General features: G+C 39.1%; 2 protein-coding genes across 3 annotated transcripts; both read left to right on the top strand.

Moving 5' to 3' along the window:
- Nucleotides 1–466: 466 nt before the first annotated feature.
- Nucleotides 467–7,018, top strand: LOC115049412 (leukocyte surface antigen CD53-like). 2 transcript variants are annotated; one of them, XM_029511595.1, is made up of 7 exons: nt 467–637; nt 1,070–1,258; nt 1,415–1,489; nt 2,279–2,389; nt 2,540–2,644; nt 3,526–3,609; nt 6,909–7,018. In XM_029511595.1, exons 1-7 carry the CDS (start codon nt 575–577, stop codon nt 7,011–7,013), a joined length of 732 nt encoding a protein of 243 aa, XP_029367455.1. In that variant the 5' UTR covers nt 467–574; the 3' UTR covers nt 7,014–7,018. The 2 variants fall into 2 exon arrangements, with proteins under 2 accessions (XP_029367455.1, XP_029367456.1); XM_029511596.1 differs by lacking the exon at nt 6,909–7,018 and adding an exon at nt 4,183–5,754.
- Nucleotides 6,928–16,810, top strand: LOC115049411 (uncharacterized). Its single transcript, XM_029511594.1, has 12 exons — nt 6,928–7,009; nt 7,220–7,384; nt 7,827–7,931; nt 9,189–9,311; nt 9,707–9,862; nt 9,977–10,016; nt 10,167–10,261; nt 11,294–11,439; nt 12,725–12,884; nt 13,554–13,679; nt 14,051–14,120; nt 14,712–16,810. Exons 2-12 carry the CDS (start codon nt 7,331–7,333, stop codon nt 14,834–14,836), a joined length of 1,200 nt encoding a protein of 399 aa, XP_029367454.1. The 5' UTR covers nt 6,928–7,009; nt 7,220–7,330; the 3' UTR covers nt 14,837–16,810.
- The last annotated feature ends 804 nt before the right edge of the window (nt 16,811–17,614 follow it).

Raw genomic sequence — 17,614 nt, 5'->3', positions numbered from 1 at the left:
CAGCATAGTTAAGGTAAGCCCTCAGGTGATTTGCCTCCGATACCCTGATGTGTGGGTTGCTCCCACTGACACAGAATTTATAATTCGATACAACTAAAGAAACAAGTTTTATTTGCCAAGAACAGACTAAAAATTAAGAATTGCATAAGTTTAAAGCGACTGAACACTGTTCACAACATTGCTGATGACTGAGGCAGATTTTATAGTTAAAGTTTAACAATAAAAAAAACATTCTCAAGCTATTGTGACATTACATTAAACTGTAAAGATGAAATGTTCCAAATGTATTTATGCATTTAAAAATATTAACGTAGATGCTTAAGTTAGATATTTAGGCACAGATCTGTAGGAATTGGCGAGAAGATAAGGGCAGGGAATAATGATTAACTGGAGTCCGAATAGGTCACAAATGCCCATTGTGCCTCATGGCTTTGTGTTGTCATATCAAACAGAGGTGTCCTGTAAACACTACGCCACCAAAAGACTTGTTCTTCACAAACTCATTTAAGGAGATTTTCTAGACTGACTGTGTTTCTGGCTTGCCTGATCTCAAAGTGGAGGATTATCAGGAAGGATGAATCGCTCCTGTGTGAACTGCTTAAAGACTTTGATGATATATCTCAACTTCCTCTGCTGGGTAGGTGTCTAAAATAAACTACAGCATCGCTAATCCAAACACTGGGCTGATGTGAAAATGTAACCTTTGTTACTGTATGACATGGACAGATTAGATAAAGTTCTCTTTGAGGATGAGAATGTCATCAAGAATCAGGGCCTGTATTTAAAGAACCTTCAGATGTCTTGCATTTATCTGTAATTCAGATTGAGGGTTAAATCAGTTATGTGATCACAGGAGAGCTGTTGTTTAAATATGCTTGCCTTTAAGACAAGTCACACTCAGCCAAGCTGGTAGTTTGAAACTGCTTTAATAGTACAGGCAAAGCTTGATTCCAGTTTTGGTTTTCTAATGTTGTTTTCTTTGAATCAGTCTGTATTTTATTAGCATTATTGTGGATATTGCTTAGCCACGTATTTTGACACTGTCTTCCGTCTCTCGTCTTTACTGGAGCTGTGTGGTGCATTTGTGGTGGCCTTTGGGGAATTCCAGATGATGCACTCCAAGTATGCCTCCCTTGTAACCAGCTTCTGGCCCATCTACCCCGCCAACACTTTGGTTGTCACTGGCACCATTGTTACCTGTGTGTGCTTTCTGGGAGTGTTGGGAGGCCTGAAGGAGAACCGCTGCATGCTCATGACTGTGAGTCTGAGCCACAGTGTTTATAATATAAGGAAAACTGGAGTGGACACTTATGAACTTATATTCAGGGAAACACAACTGGAAATTTTGAATTTGCCCAAGCTAAGGTACGGATTATAAACTCATATGCACTGACTTATGTTTGAATGCTTTCAGTTTTTCGTGCTGCTGTTTATTCTGATGCTGGTGGAGCTGGCCATGGCCTGCGTGTTCCTAGTCTACAGCAGAAAGGTATGCAGGTTAATATGGAGGCTGTGGCTCAGGGGTGGAGGTCAATTATCCCTGGCTCCTCCAAGTATCTTTGGGAAAGTCATTGAACCCCACATTGCCCCTGAGCGCTGTGTATGAATGTGTGAATGTGGCAAAATATTCTAAAGCACTGCTTTCAATTCAATTCAAGACTCGATGAGTGCCACCTAAGTGCACCCCTTCTGCTTTAGCCTACACAAAAAGAAAAGGTAGCTCTGATTCACACTGTGCCTGTAAGCTCTTTGATATCAAAAAGCTTAGTTTACAGTAAATAATCCCTCATGTTTGTGACATGGCTGTACTGTGTGGCTGCTGGCCTACAGATGACTAAAACGACTCCTCACTGTTGAAAAGACAAATGTAGCAGCGAAATTCTGAAAACAAACTGTATGTGAACCAGACATGTACCATCATATGTAAAAGAACAACTGTTTATCTTTTCAATTTTGAGGAGTGAAAAATTACCAATATACTAGGAGATTACTAAATTTAATTATGTCTTTGTATAGTTCAAAGATATTAAACTTAAAATACTACACTCATACAGTATATTGCTGTAGTATCCTGTATTGTTGTATGAACAAGAAATTCCACAGGCGTATTACTTTACATGAACACAGTAGATTTGGCTGAATGTTGGTGAATGTTGTGTCTAATACACTCTCTGCTGCGTCTGTTAGCACAGACTGCTGTCGAAGCAGAGGTCATTGTCTAATGTGGCCAGAAGGCAGTATGGTTTGTTCATAATGCAATGTTCATGATATTGTGCAGATTGACACATACTTTGAGAGGGACCTGATGCACAGTTTAGAGATTTACAGACAATCCAGTCCAGAAGGCAACAAGACCATCAGAGATGACTTTGATGCCGTCCAGCACCTGGTAAATAATTCGATGATCCCTTAAATGTTGTTTGTTATTGCCATTTCCTCTATTTCCATGAAATCTTCAATATGTATCCCTGCTGTTTTTTTTGTCACCTCATGCCCTTTATTTGTGTCCATTTCATTGTTGGTTTGCTTTTTGTACTAGTTCCAGTGCTGTGGAGTTCATGGTGAGGCTGACTGGAAGGGAAACGTCCCGATCTCCTGTTGCATCAATGACCCCTGTCCCTTCATCCATACCAACTGGGAAGAGGTCACTAGTTTATCACCTTTTTTACAATGGCAATCTGTTACCAGCATATGATTCTTTACCTTTAATTCTGTCTTCTGCGGAGAAGCTGTGAGGAGGACAGTTGTGGACTGGGCCTTCACGGACACCTGTGCATCTGTTAGAGAATCATTGATAGGGATGCTTTCTGCATCAAGCTATAGGATCTGACAAATAAAGAGGTTGAGAGGCCACTCACACTCACTCATTTTATGCTGGCTGGAGCCAATCCCACCCAGTGTTCTGGGCGAGGGCAGGGTTCACCCTGGACAGGTCACCAGTCCATCACAGGACCAATGCATACAGACAGAAAGAGATGAGGTAAAGTACTCACACATACGGGCAATTGTAGAGTCACCTGTTAACGTAGAGACATGTGGGACTCTGACCAGTGGGAAGAAACAATGTTCTTGCTGTAAAGCAACAGTGCTAACCATTATGCCGCTGTACTGACCTAGAGCGCTAACAGTGATCAGGAATGTCTTACATTTAATTGTGAGCTGCTTAGGAAGTCATGCTGAGACTGGCTTGATGTGCTCATGTTTCTTAGTACCAGTCAAAATCCTTCTGGCAGCATTTTGGGTGGAAGGCATGGATCAAAGAGCTGATACTGATTTGTTTTTATCATCATACTCCTTCTAAATTTATTATCTCATCAAGCCTCCTCTGTTTTTTTATTTGTAATTTTTAATCCAGTCAAAAGTCTAAGAACATCTTTTTACAGTGACATTTCTATTAAGAGTCATCATTGAAATCAACCAGTAAATATTATTTATACTGTTTTGTGATGAATCAGGATCCTTGTTGATGTGCTCAGTCAGTATTCTTCATGAATAAAAGATAATGGTGCAAATTTTGTCTTTCAGGGCTGTCTGCTTAAACTGAGGAACTGGTTTGCTAGAAACTATGTCAGCACAGGCGCAGGCGTTGTCACGATGTTTATCATACAGGTACGGTATAAGCCTTCTCATTTACCTTCGTTTAAACATAACCTGAACCTTGGTTCGGTCATATTTCACATCTTGCAACATGGTTCGTGATATGCACTAGACCTGTTCTGACTGAAAGTGTTGAGCTGCAGCCATAGTGACAGATGCTTTGCCATTTAAAATGCCAGAGAGTTATGTAACTGCAGACTAATGCTCTTAGAGTTAGTGCTGAATAGAGGCTGCCATATTAGAAGCTACAAGTTCTGTGCATCAACACGAACCAGCTACATGCTACTATACTAACTGTCTGGTGTATTATTATATTACCCTACAACTGTGTTTTCTATTTTGTGCAGTGGGTTTATCAGCGTGAGGGAGCCCGTTAACATCACACATAAAAAATGTAGCCATCTTTAATATGCATTTATGAATAAGAGCAACTTTGAGATCATATGTGTGTACGATGGCTAAATGCATTCTATAAACTGCAGCTAGCTTGTTAACCTCTCATTTAAATCCAGAAGATTGCGCGCAGTGTTTTCTTTATTTCTGTCTCTTTGCAAAACATGAAACCATATTTTTCTTTCTTTACAGTTTGTCTGTCTGTGTTTCACCATCCCTGTCTTTTGCCACTTTAGTAAACATGGACTGGGTTACCAGTGAAACTGAATCTGCAGCATACAGTGACTTTACTTATATCAACCCTTCATCTGTTATCCATTTGTTATTACAACCCAAAGTTGCTGCCAAACTCAGTCATCAGTGCCACTAGCAAAAAAAATGTTAGCTTGTCAACCAAGAATGAGTGGAGGATGGCAGCATTTTATTAGTATTGGTAATGTCATAAAAAACAACAGACCATTTGATGTGATATGGAAAAGATGATAGCAGAAGTATGACATGATTTTGTAAGACTCCTCCTTGCAAGATCTGAAGAGCCCCGACAGCAGATTTACCACAGGAGGATTAACACTTTTGACACCACTCCTGGAGTATTGGAGCAAAAGAAGTTTAAGCATATTAAATTCAGTCAAATCCAGCTATCCAAAATCCAAAAATATCAGTCTGATATCATTTTACATTCATTTTTTGAGTTGAAATGATTTTCGTTGTTTGTTTAAATTTTTTTCATTTTGTGCTTTCACTTTTATCAGTCGCATAGGAGGCAAATAAGCAGTTCATCTTTTACTCGGCATAGTAAATTAGTACGCATGCTGATTTAAAGCCACACATGATTCACGCAGTAAAGAACTTGTTCTTTGTTTGCATCTGCCCACCAGATTTTAGGAAAGCCTGTTAAATTGTGTTAAATCAAGTCAAACGCACTTCCAACACAGATTGTTTCTAAAAGTGGATGTAGACTCTCTTTGGAAAGTGAAGCCAAAGCTGAAGAGCTTTAAACCTTCCGTCTATGTAATGACCATCATGGGGAACTAAGTAAAAAGAAGTCAGAATGAATTGAAATCGATGGGAAATGGTTGTACTTCAACCTCGGTTTATTAGCTCAGTAATAAAAAACAAGATGGCAATAACCAAATTATGAACTTGATCTTGTTTTGAATTGATTGATTCACACATTCACAAATTCCTGAGAGTATGTTGAGGACAAAAACTTTGTAAACCTCTTTTGTTGTTTTTATAGTTACCACGTGAAACCATGAAAATTAATGGTGATATGCAGAATCCAATGTATTATTATTATTATTTTTAATTGATACAGTATTTCACTTTAATATAACAATTATGCATTTGCAGCCATTGTGCTGTTAATTAAATTTTTTAAGTGAAATAATAATTGTTAGCGATTCCAAATATCCTTGATGCTACAAAATAAGAGGCTGACATAAATGACTGTCAACAAATGATTCTGCTCCTTTGTTCTTCTCAATCACATGTAGAACTGATTGTTGTAATAACCACATTTATAATGGAGAGCTACTTTATTTTTGGATAAGTACAGCATCACTTCATCTGGGTGTTTCTGTTCTCATTCTCTTTTGTTGACACTCAGATTTAATTAACTCTTTTGATCAAATGTTAACACATCATCAAGAGTATAATTGTGTGGTCTTCATCAACCATGGTAGATTGCTCTAGCATCAAGGTGCTGCTGTTGTAGATGTGATGCAACTGCATTGTATTATAAAATAAACAAATTCTGTAAAATGTTGCCAATCATTACCCATCTATCAATCTGTGTAAATAGATAGCTAGATACACATCATAATACTAATATCTGTTTGAAGTCTACAATGAGATTGTATTATATATCCTATAACATCAATCACGATCAACAAACAAAACAAAATGCTACCAACAGGCCAAGCTAATACTATGAAATATGAAGGCAGACCAGATGAGGGAGGTACTCAAAACCCCAGAAGCGGCCGTGCAAATCTACAAACACATTTGGAGCCAATCCCAGCTCTCAATGGGTGAGGGCGGGGTACGCCCTGGACAGGTCGCCAGTCACAGGGCCTATTATTATCTATTATCTACATTCAAAATTATAATATTAAAACTTAAAATGCAAAAAGGTTAGATTACATAGATCTCACAGAAACTAATGTTGCCTGTTATGCAAGTTGTAGACTATATTATAAACAAGAGATAATGAAACTAAAATGAAATATAATCCAATGACTATTGTGCTTGACTTGTGTACAATGATATGCTGATACATATTCTTTACAAAGAAAGTTCAAAATTAAGTGGTCTTTAGACATCATCATCAAATAGAAAAATAGATGGTTGCAGGCTATTGTTGCCGCAGCAACAGTAACCAAGGAAAGAAGGTAAGCAGTGAATTCAAACTGAACCATTTGAAAATAATACTGGGAACATCTCAGGAAAGGATTTAGTCACTGAAGTGAGTGACAGCCGGTTATTTGGAGCAGATTGATGGAGGTGAATTCTTCAAAGATGAGAGATTTAATGGCCCCAGCTCTGCGTCTGAGCCATACCTCAGGTATTCCAAAACCAGCATTAATTGATGAACAACAACAGCTTGTTTTTGTCTTTAAGGCTTCATTATGAAATAAAGGTTAGGGTGAACGCAGCTAGCTGGCTAACCTACTGTAGCGCATCTCCACCACAGCAATGGACCTGTGCTATACTGTAAGCAGCTAATCCGCTTTAATGTCAGAAATCGAAAGTGAAGGGAAAAAATGCATTGCAATGTTAAAGAATGAAACTAGACTCTGCTTGCTGTTAAAAAATAAAATAATATGCTTAATTAAATCATCCACAAGGGCAGACAGGATGTCAATCTCCTCATTAACTCTCTAAACGGCTCAATTAATGACCATTTCCATTTCCAGAGAAACAACTCCAAACACAAGACAGTCCAGCTAAACAGCTCTTGGATAGTAATGACAAAACTACGACAAGACAAAGGCCGTTATCCAAGCTTGGACATCAGGTAAAAATGGTAAATGGATGGTTGCTGTTTTTTGGTTTGTTTGTTTGTCTGTTTTCACTTTTGTTTATTTCCATTTTCACACGTTTACCCACCAACTGCACTCTGACTACGTATCAGTAAAAAAGGTTAAAGATGGCCAGTATCTTTCTCTGAGTGTGGAAGCATAATTAAATTCTCCCTTTTTGTTTGTGTTCTCCTGCTTTTACTCAGAAAAAAGTGGAGCGAGAGCAGCAGTGGAGATATGTGCTGATCAATAAACACAACAGACTAACACTGGCTGTGAAGGAAAAGGAGGTGAAGTTCGAGAAGCTGCAGGAGTCGATGGAAGCAATAACCGACGAGCCAGCTTACAACAATGAAAACACAATGAGGCAGGCAAGTGTGCCCAACCCCCCATACACATGGTTATGGCACTGTAATACTTAAGTGATTTTCTTCTTCAGCATAACAAACTAAAAACATGACAAAACACACAAAATATTGTGGCACCTGTGACTCACACAGCCATGTGCTCTATTCCATGAACATACTGCACTCACACTCCGTGACTGCCTAACCAACATGGCTGTGAGCACCTCCACACCTCCGAACTCAGGTGGACAGGTTTGAGTCACAGGTTGGTCATCTCTGGTGGCAAATCTCAACAGAGATGTTTACATCACGGCAGAGACCTGAAAACTTCAACACTCTCACTATCAGCTGACAGTAGCTAATGGGTTCATTTACATTTTAATCTGTGGCCTCGTTTCACTGGCGTCCTACTATTAACATTACTGATTGCAGAGTGGAGCTTTGACAGCTTTGTTTTTCATGTCAGCATATACGGCAGCTTGAGAACAACCAAGAGAAGATGAAGATGAAGATCATAGAGGGACAGAAAATCCAGGTGGCCTATCACCACATTTGTGACAAAGTGCAGCAGGTGAGCTACGCTTTTTACACACTGTCCACCTCAATATGAAAGTAGGAAGTAGTTTTTACTGGGCTTAAAATTTCATTGGCCATTTACTTACAAGACAAAAAAAAAAAAAAAAAAAGTTATGGAAGAAACAACCTTTATTTTCTCTGGCAGAAATATTAAGAAATGTTGTTTTTGCTTCACTTAAGAAAAAGTAAGCTATAAGATAAGAAAGGCAACACTCAAGCATGGGCAGGTCTGGACCTTCGCCTTTTATCTACAGACTCAAACATTCCCAGCAAGTCCACACCTTAAGAGGTAGAGAGCTTGAACAAAACCAGACTCAGGTTGAGAAACCATCTTTTGACCAGCTGGCCTGAGGGAGACTGAAAGAAAGAGAACATTCAAAATAATGAAAGAAAAAGCAATAAGAATGGAGGAAACACTTGGTTTATTGATAATGTGAAACACCACACTTAATGGCATCTTGACCTCTTGCAAGGCCTATTGCAGGGCCTCCACTTAAAGTCAGACAGACAGACAGATTAGTTGACACTTCAGGACTCAACATTCACACAACATTTGGCTCAGTTTAATAATAAGTTGTGTACGGAATCAACAGTGTGAGAAATAACAATGTATGAAATAGTTAATAGAAATAGAAATGAATAAATCTCCACTAAATATAAAATCTAAAAAAGCATTCATAAGCACACAAACATTCCCTATGTTTATTCAGATTAACAAGGCTGCTTATGCTTCCTCACCCCACCTAACAGATACTCAGCATCAGTAACTAGCATGAGCTGGTTTGCTCAAATTTTTTCTGCAGTGTTGTGACAGAGTTGCTGCAGCCAGCATGAGGGGGTTTTAGCAACGGGTTTAGTGCAGACTAGCTAAAGAGAAACCACCAGCAGGCAGAAAAGGAAAGGTAGTGTGTGAAAAGTGTATAGTTAAACAAAAATAAAATAAAATAATTCAGCCAAAAAAAGGTTTAAAATAAGAATTCACACTAATGAATTGAGCTTCAATCATTTCTTCAATAATTGCCGAATTTGTTTCAATCATTATTTAATTTATAGAGTTGTATTTATTCATTTATTTGTTCATTTGTTCAATCTAATATAGACATGCTCTCCCTTCTCTAGGAAACTGGAAAATGCTAATGAATTAAATTAAATGCTTTCAATCTGCAATGGAAACTGGAAAACTGTGGCTCCTGTATTGTTAAAGTCGAAGAATTGTCTCACTGAGCTGATGCCTCTTCTGTCATGGTTTCAGGAAGTCCTTGGTCTGTACCAGGTCCTGGATCAGACAGAGCGTGAAGTTGCTGTTGAACAGGCACAAGTGGAGAAAGCTGCCAAAATGTTACAGTGGGAAGAAGCTTCAGCAGAGAGTGCACTGGTATGACTCCAGCTTTTCTATAATGTATTTCCCAACAAATTATCCTGATTGAACTGATAGTTAATCTTTATCTAGTCATGGACTCTCACCACCATAGCAGGATTATACTGTCAGATGTAAATGATACCACAGTGCCACAGAAACAATGCTCCTAATTTTAGAAGAAAAAGAAAAAACACCATATTCTAACTTTGTTCACTGGTGAAGAAATAACAGAACAAAGAACTTAAACTATTCTTAAATCCTTTGTAAATGAAGGTATTTGTTTTCTTGGTTCACTGTTAATGAATGTAATCCATTTAATCTGAGATTCTTGAATAAACTTAAAAAGCTACAGCTGCTCTTTCAAGGATTTAAAATGTGAGGGTCTGTTTTCTTCCCCCTCCCTGCCCCAGGTCCAGATGCTTCAGGAGGAACACGACAATAGGGAGAAAAGAAAAGAGATGTCCAGAGAGCTGCATGAACTGAACACAGAGCTGAAGGAGCTTAAAAGGCAAATAGAAACACTTGGGCGTCTCAGCCCCAGAGGACAGAGCAGGCAGACAGATTGGGTAAAGACAGAGCAGGGCTAAATTGGGATTGTGATGGAGACGTGTAGCACAAATTAGTTTGTGGATAAGTGATTGATTAAAGGTTGTATACTGATTTTTTTTTTCCATGTGCAGGAAAGTGAGGAAGAGGAACCACACTCTGTTTCTGTCAAAGGTACAAGAAGTTCTTTTATTTAGCTGTCAGGACAGTAGCAGGAACTGTCCCTCTGCTTAATGTCCCAGAATAATGCAAACATCAGTACGCTGTGTAGTGACATTGTTATTAATATTGTTGTGTTGATATGTTCAATGTGTGACCCTTCAGATCATCAGTGTAATGACATCTGCGCTGCTTCCGGGTGTGACATGAAAATGCTGGCCGATAAGGAGCTTCTAAATAATGATAGCGCTAATATGCAGGTAGTCCATTCAGTTCTCATGACAGCTATAGTCACACTTACATTCTTAGTGAAGTAGTTGTAGCAGACATGATTACCGATGAAGTAAAAAACTAAACAAAACAAAAACAAAGCAGGGGCCCAAACATAAGAATAGACACATATGGCAGCATGATGACATAGTGGTTAGCACTGTTGCCCCACAATAAGATGGACACGTTCAGCTCCCGGCCTGGGCTCTTTCTATGCAGAGTTTACATGTTCCCTCCGTGTCTGTATGGGTTTCCTCCCCCCGTCCAAAGACATGTGACCTGGAAATGGATAAGTGGTAGAAGATGAATGAATGAAGAAACACATTTCATTCGTCAATTAGCCAAAGTTGGCTTTTGACGTCATCTGTGATCTATAACTTCATTTGCTCACCTTGCAAAGTGTTATGGCTTGGCTTCCCTTGGCCTTTGTCCTGCTAGATCCACTTCTTTACCCCCATGTAAAACTCACAACACTGAACCCAAATGATTTCCTTCTTGCATTGATTTATTCCCAATAATAGAGTCAAAACATGAATGTAATGTGTCGGTACCCCTGTTCCACATTAGATCGACACAAAAGGAACCCTTTCACTCAGCTCATAATCATTTCATGGGTTACGCTGATCCATGTGGATCAGGAATACAATGATAATTACTTAAACACAAAAAATGGCAATGAGTTAAGAACTGATTATCTTAGCTGAGCATAAAAACAGGAAGGAGGAAATAATTTGTCTGTGTCCCACAAATTATGATGTCTGCCTCATCCTCAAATACTCCAATGGGCTTTTGTGACTGTAGGACAGAACTAGGTGACCTATTTCCTCTTTCCCGCCCAGACCAGCGGTCATAAAGTTATGCCTGACCAGTGTAGATCGATATACAATGCAAATAAACCCATGGCTGCATTCCACAAAGCTGTTTAATGAAAAAAAAAAAAAAAAAAAAAAAAAAAAATATATATATATATATATATAATTTGGCCATTTATTATGTGACTGCATTGTCTGTCTGTGATGAAGGTGACTTCACAGCAAACTACAGAGCAGCAGCTCATTGCAGAGGTCACTCATCATGATGAACGGATTGAACAGGAGACCAAGACTCTGGCTGCTCTGGAGCTCCAGTATTCTGAACTCAAGTTCACGGAAGGATCTTCAGCGAAGAGGTACCATAGCTCAAACGCCACCCTTCAGTTTACCTTCAGGTTTTGTATTCAACCTTTACCTGTCACCAACAGCACCCAGCCAACTAACGATGAGTTGTGGAGCCAAAGTGTGAGGATTTTCTTTCGCCATACCACATCACACATCTAATCTGATAACGGCGTCGATTACACAAGCAGCGCTTAAAATTCATTTTTAAGAAGGATTACTTGCTTCTAAAATATCTGCTGTACTTGCTGGTTTTCATGAGCTTTCCTGGTATGAAAGTGAATAGCTTTGGACCATTAGCTGGACGGTCAAGTTGACTGTAAATTAATATGCAGTGGTAAGGAAAAGCAAGTGAAGCATTTGAAATTGGCTGCATTTGTGTGTAAGTTTTCTTAAAAAAAAAGAAAAGATCAGAGCTGAGTGCTGTTGCACTGGAGTAATTGGAGTAATAAAGTATTTTTGATTCTGATTTTGATTCTCATAAGATAAGTTTATTATCTTTAACTTTATCAATTCTGAAGGAAATTCTTGTGCCTTGAGTACTTCAATATAATTTACCAATAGGACATTTTAACAAGTGTCTCCAAAATGTCCAAAATCAAAAACAAAGTAAATAGTCTATACATACACACATGTAAATAAATATATATCTATATTTAGTATAGGTTTACAATATTATATAATAATTTAATGTATAATATATTATTATATCATAATAGATATTATACTATATCTATACCACATGCAATGAGCCATCAGTCTATATTATTTCATTTGTCTGAGCACACATAGCAGGGAGCAGTTTGATGCCCTGTGGCTACCTGCAGGATTTGATAATGATGATGATGACTGTTTGGAAGCTGCTCCTCATTGGCTGCTTTCGACTTGAGTGGAGATTCATCACCCTGGCTGGAGGGGAAATGTGTATTAACAGCTTTCTCTGGTGTGATATTAGACCTGACTGATGTCTTTTGGCAGATTTTTCGAGACATTTTCACGATCTGCTCCCTCCCTTCACCTTGGCAGTTCAAAGTGTGTTGTCACACAGTGACATATTCAGTGTCTGATGCGCTTTACTCAAACATTTTATCCTGTTAAACAGCTGGGACAGTTAGAGTCCTGTGTTGAAGTAACAAACAGAAGGACTTAGGCCAACTTGTCAGACACTGTCAGTTGGGGCCATTAAAAGTTTGATCATATTGGCATACAGAGTCAGACATTTTACAGCCCTGTGTGAAGGTTTCTTTTATAATGTTGGAGGGGATGGACTCTAATCAAGCACATCTGCTTTCTTTTAAGGAGTGACGAGCTGAGGAAGACAATGTTGGCAAAGCTTATGCTGGAAATGAAGTGTGTTGAACGACCCCAGGCCAGTCTAAAGAAATCTCAGAATCTTCTGGAAAAGGTGGAGTGGGGGGTCGACAGCCTCTACCTGAGGATGAACAGCATTTCCCCTGAGGTCTGCACCAACAACAGTCCTCTTCTTTTCACATTCCCATGAAGTGTGCCATTTCATTACTATTTACAAACTGAAGGATTCAAAATGGCAGTTCACAAAATTAATGGTGGCGTCATTGTGGGTTGACAGAATTGTGATATTGCACTTGGCTGTATTAACGGTATCAATTATGTCTTATGGAAAGAGAAGTATTGACGGAAAGGTCAAGATCATCATTACTGTTTAGAGGGTTAGCTACCCAAAAGACAACTTCTGCTATGAGTGGGTGCTAAACAAGTAAAAAATTGACTATTGTTGCAGTGCTTTCATTGAAACTATCAATCCTACTACGTAATTTGTACATCAGCCATCTTTTTGTTTCGAAACAAGTATAAACCATATTTGATGGAGAAGGTGGAACTGAGGAGGACTGAGGGCAGGATCTGACCTGATCTGAGCACCATAAATGTTGTGATGCAGCAGGTGCACTGACCTATGAATGATGTTCTTCAAGTGGGAAGGAACATATTTGTTTCATCCAAGACCCCAAAAACATCTCAGAGCAACCAACCAACTAACCTTGCTAACTCTCCTTGGCGTCTTTGCTCTCTGGATTTGCAGACCTTTTTCACTGAGCAGACACTCCCACAACTAAATGGTATGTTCATTAACACTTTGATGTCTTTTCAGGGGCTCTCTGGCATGAAGTTAACTGATTGCGCAGTCAAACTGAGAGACCTCAGCATCCCCCTTCCAAAGTTACTGCAAAGCGCAGAGATGCGGGAACCTGAGATCAGTGGCCTGAATGAAGAGGAGGTGCAGCAAATCTTTTCCAGTTTCTTTTTGCTCCCAGCCACTCTGCTCTGTATGGGTCTGACCAAATAAGGGTTTCAAAAAAACACAGGCCACTATGCAAGGAAAAAAATGACAAATTAAATATGCCTATACTTATGTATAATTACTTTTATGTATATACTTTTTTCTTCCTAATTGTGGTGCAATTATTATTATAGCTATTAAATTTGGTTACAATTTACAATATTTAATTTTATGTAACACTATGGCATTTTGGAAATCATACATGATATAAATACACATTTATTTTGCTACATTAATATAATGATCAAAATAATTCATTAGCTCCTCTGTCTCACTCCTCACCAACCATTTCCTTTCCTCTTACTTAGATCTACAGTTTCCTGGAAGAGTACAGTATGATTGAGCGGAGGAACAACAAAAGACCACCCACTCCTCCAGGTGAGCATCCTCTGACAGACCTGGAGCCCTCCTGTTGCCCATTTCCATTAGAAAAGCATGCCGTTAGCCTTGTGATAACTCGATAGCCAGTGTTTGCATAAGCCTTCCATCTCAGAAGCATAAGGCATGTTCTCAAAGCCTTGCCTTTAAGTTTGTATAATGTAGCATTTCCAGCTTGACCAAATCACAACCAATGATTTGATTACACAAGTATTTAGAAGACAAGAAGATATACTTATTCATGATGATAGCAGGGGTATTTCCTTTATGTGGGCAGTGTAACGTCAAAGGGCATAATGACTGGGAAACATGGTTCCTCACATAAAACAATAGCTCATCAAAAGCATCCACCATGATTTAAAGGACAAAATAGTTTACTCAGTGTCACCTATTTTAAGGGACTCCTCAAGAAAAATGGGTTGTGTTTAGTAGGTTAGTGCTATTTACAGGAACAGGTTGATTAAAGGAAAGGGCACTGATTTTGGCTACCAGTGTTGACTTGTTAGTACAAGGACAGATGTGAAAGCTGTCTTTAAAAATCCATCAATCATGATTTAGCATCTGCCTTACTTTCTTCATCCCATCTCACAGATACTGCCCAGCAGGATGATGATGAAGAACCCTTTTCTCCATCCCGTGATGAGATCAAATGCTCCAGCGCTAGACTAATTGAATCCCAGCAGAGCAAGAGATCCTCTAGGAGATCCAGGCGGTAGCAGAGAGGACGACCACACACTGGCTATGATAAGGCTAATGAAATACACAGAAAGACAGCAGGATTGTTCTGCTTTGGTTGAGTGCGTCTTTGTCAGCCATTAGCTGGCTTCATAGGACATTAGCCTGAGAAGCCTGAATGTACGGTCTACAGCCTTCCAGATCTTCAACCCACTTTGACAAATGACAGTGGAAGTGTTATTTTATCAGTACCTTTGATTAAATTACCTCAGGATACTTCATGTTTATAGTCTCAAATAAGAAAAAATGTGTACCCTCAAAGCAAAGAATGTCACAGCCTTGCGTTTGAAGCTGCCTAAAACTGCAGACCAGGAATGGTACCATTAGGTGGAAGCATTGTGCAGCGTATAGTGGCGTATGTATCTAATGGATGGGTGAAACTGGACTGACCACCCCGAGTCTGGCATGGAGCAATCGCATGTGATCGCAAAGTAGCACATTGTATGCTAATTGCTATATATATGCTATATTGTCGGGGAAACAGACAATTATAAAATTCCATCAAATAGTCTTTACTGCATTTTACAGCAACTGCTAAAGAATAGTTAATTTAATGGTAGGAATATGATTGGCGGACTTAACAGATGATTCAAAAGGATTTAAAGCTCATTCATCATCAGATTGTTGTGTAGATTTGTCACCCGGGGAGATCTGGGGCATTGACTGAGTCACATGACTGCGAAGTAGATGGAGACAGAGGCCGTACCGTTTCCGTGCCGTAAACAGGAGGGGTGAACATCTATGCAGTTATTTAACGGCTCATTGTAAGGCTGTTGTGATAGCAACCAAAAGTATATGAAAGAGATTCACCCCCTGGGGACCATGAATGTTACAGGCACGTTTAGCAAATGTCACAGCAATGCAGCCAAAGTGGGGAAACATTTCACTCACAGCCAAAAAACCTCATGGTGGCCTTAAAGTCAGTGAAATTCATCCTCTTAAGACCAGGAACAGCTTTATGAAGTTAGAGCTTTCAGTCAGGACCCACAGCATCAACATGGACATGGACAGATACAAAACAAAGCAGGTCACTCAGGTAAATGGGTCACTGCACAGTTGGTGTAGTGAATCCTTCTAGCGTCAGCACATGATTATGTCTTTCATGTGTTGCTGCTCTGCCAATTGCTCTACTAAGACATCAGACATGTGGAGACGGGACACGTTCTCCACAGGAAAATCAATCCATGTGCCAAGTGGCCTGTTTGTTCACTGATGCTGCCACACTTGACCTTAATTGAACTGTCACCATAGAAATGACCTTTTTTTTTAAATCTTGGTTTATTTTTTTATATCTTTAGTTCCTTTTCATCCCTAAATTATTGGATAAGGGAAGTATTAATTTCACAGGATTAAACGCGCTTCATAAATACAAGTGGTGCTTCTTTTTCATGGCAGATTTGTTGGTCACTATCACCATGTTATAGTTACCAAAATGATAAAAACACCTGCACCATGGCCTCATCTGACAGTCAGGGTAAACACATTACACTCAACTCATTACGTTACATACTCAGTGAACTGTGGTAGTGAAGATATCACATTGCATTTGTGCACAGCAAGCACACACATATACAAACCGTGAATTTGTGTTAGGAGAGCAGTCAGTGATTTGGAGTTTTTACTCCCTGTGGCTTTGCATACAAGAGGAACAAAGAGGTCAGAAGACTCATACAACATCCTGCAGGTAGAGACTACATGAGTTTTTCTTTTTTCCTCCTACATGTCTTCTTGTATGGAAAGACTCAAAAACATTGTAAGCTGACTATTAGATTGCTGGAATTTCTCAGTTTTTTCAGTTCAGTCTCACAGAGCTGCCATTGGCTCTAGGCTGATGCCGTTGTGGACTGATCACTGCAACTGACTTGTCACGTTTCAAACTTTCCAAAAAACAGAACGACCACAATGAGTCACCTCCAGTTCATTCTAGGTCCTCAATGAAAGAAGACTTATATCAAAGCCGAAAGCACAAATATATCTATTGGCTGTAATAATTCAGGAAAACATATTTATGATTTATTTGAAGTGACATACATATGCATTTACATATATATTTCCTTTATTCTGTATTTTTTTTTTTTTTTAAATGTTGTCCTTTAAAAGTCCTTAAAAACAACACACATATCCCGATGAAATTAATTCCCATCGTACACATGGTGGTTGTCATTTGTTTGTTTCAAGCATTCACAAACAGAACTATTTACAAGTACAAGTACAGTGTGGAGCCAGTGTAGCTAATCTCAGTGTCTAATGAATCTGACTTTATAATGGCAACATGAGGTGGGGGTGTTTTCCTGCATTCAAAGCTTTGTATATTAAAGACCATTTTGTATCATCAGTTCAGTTATAGTAGCGACAGAATCAATGCAGTCACATTCCTATTTGGATCCATTACTCTGCATGGGCAGCAGTACACTATCACAGTACAGCCTGCTATTGATGCAGGTTCCAGCAGGACCTCTGTGATGGTACTGCAGGGTAGTCTGGCAGGATGAACGCAGTGATCGTCCAACTCACGCTCTACATCCACGGACAGTTTAGCCAAGTCATCACTTCATTAACAGAGTAGAAAGGAAGTTTGTCTCAGAAGTTTTCTGTGGAGCCTCTGGTAATCTGTGGAAGCGGATTCTGATTAAGCGATGATCTGTCTGTAATCTGCCCTCAAAGTGTTTGAAACAGTGCTCAATTCTCATGGCTAAAAGTTGTTTTTGCACGAATAATCCCTCCTAGTTAAAAATGACCAATGAAGAATTAATGAGCAC

The sequence above is a fragment of the Echeneis naucrates genome, chromosome 9, assembly GCF_900963305.1.
Source record: "Echeneis naucrates chromosome 9, fEcheNa1.1, whole genome shotgun sequence".
In the NCBI taxonomy this organism is placed as follows: Eukaryota; Metazoa; Chordata; class Actinopteri; order Carangiformes; family Echeneidae; genus Echeneis; species Echeneis naucrates.
Note: the sequence above shows the minus strand (reverse complement) of the source record. Positions and strands in the feature narration are given on the sequence as shown.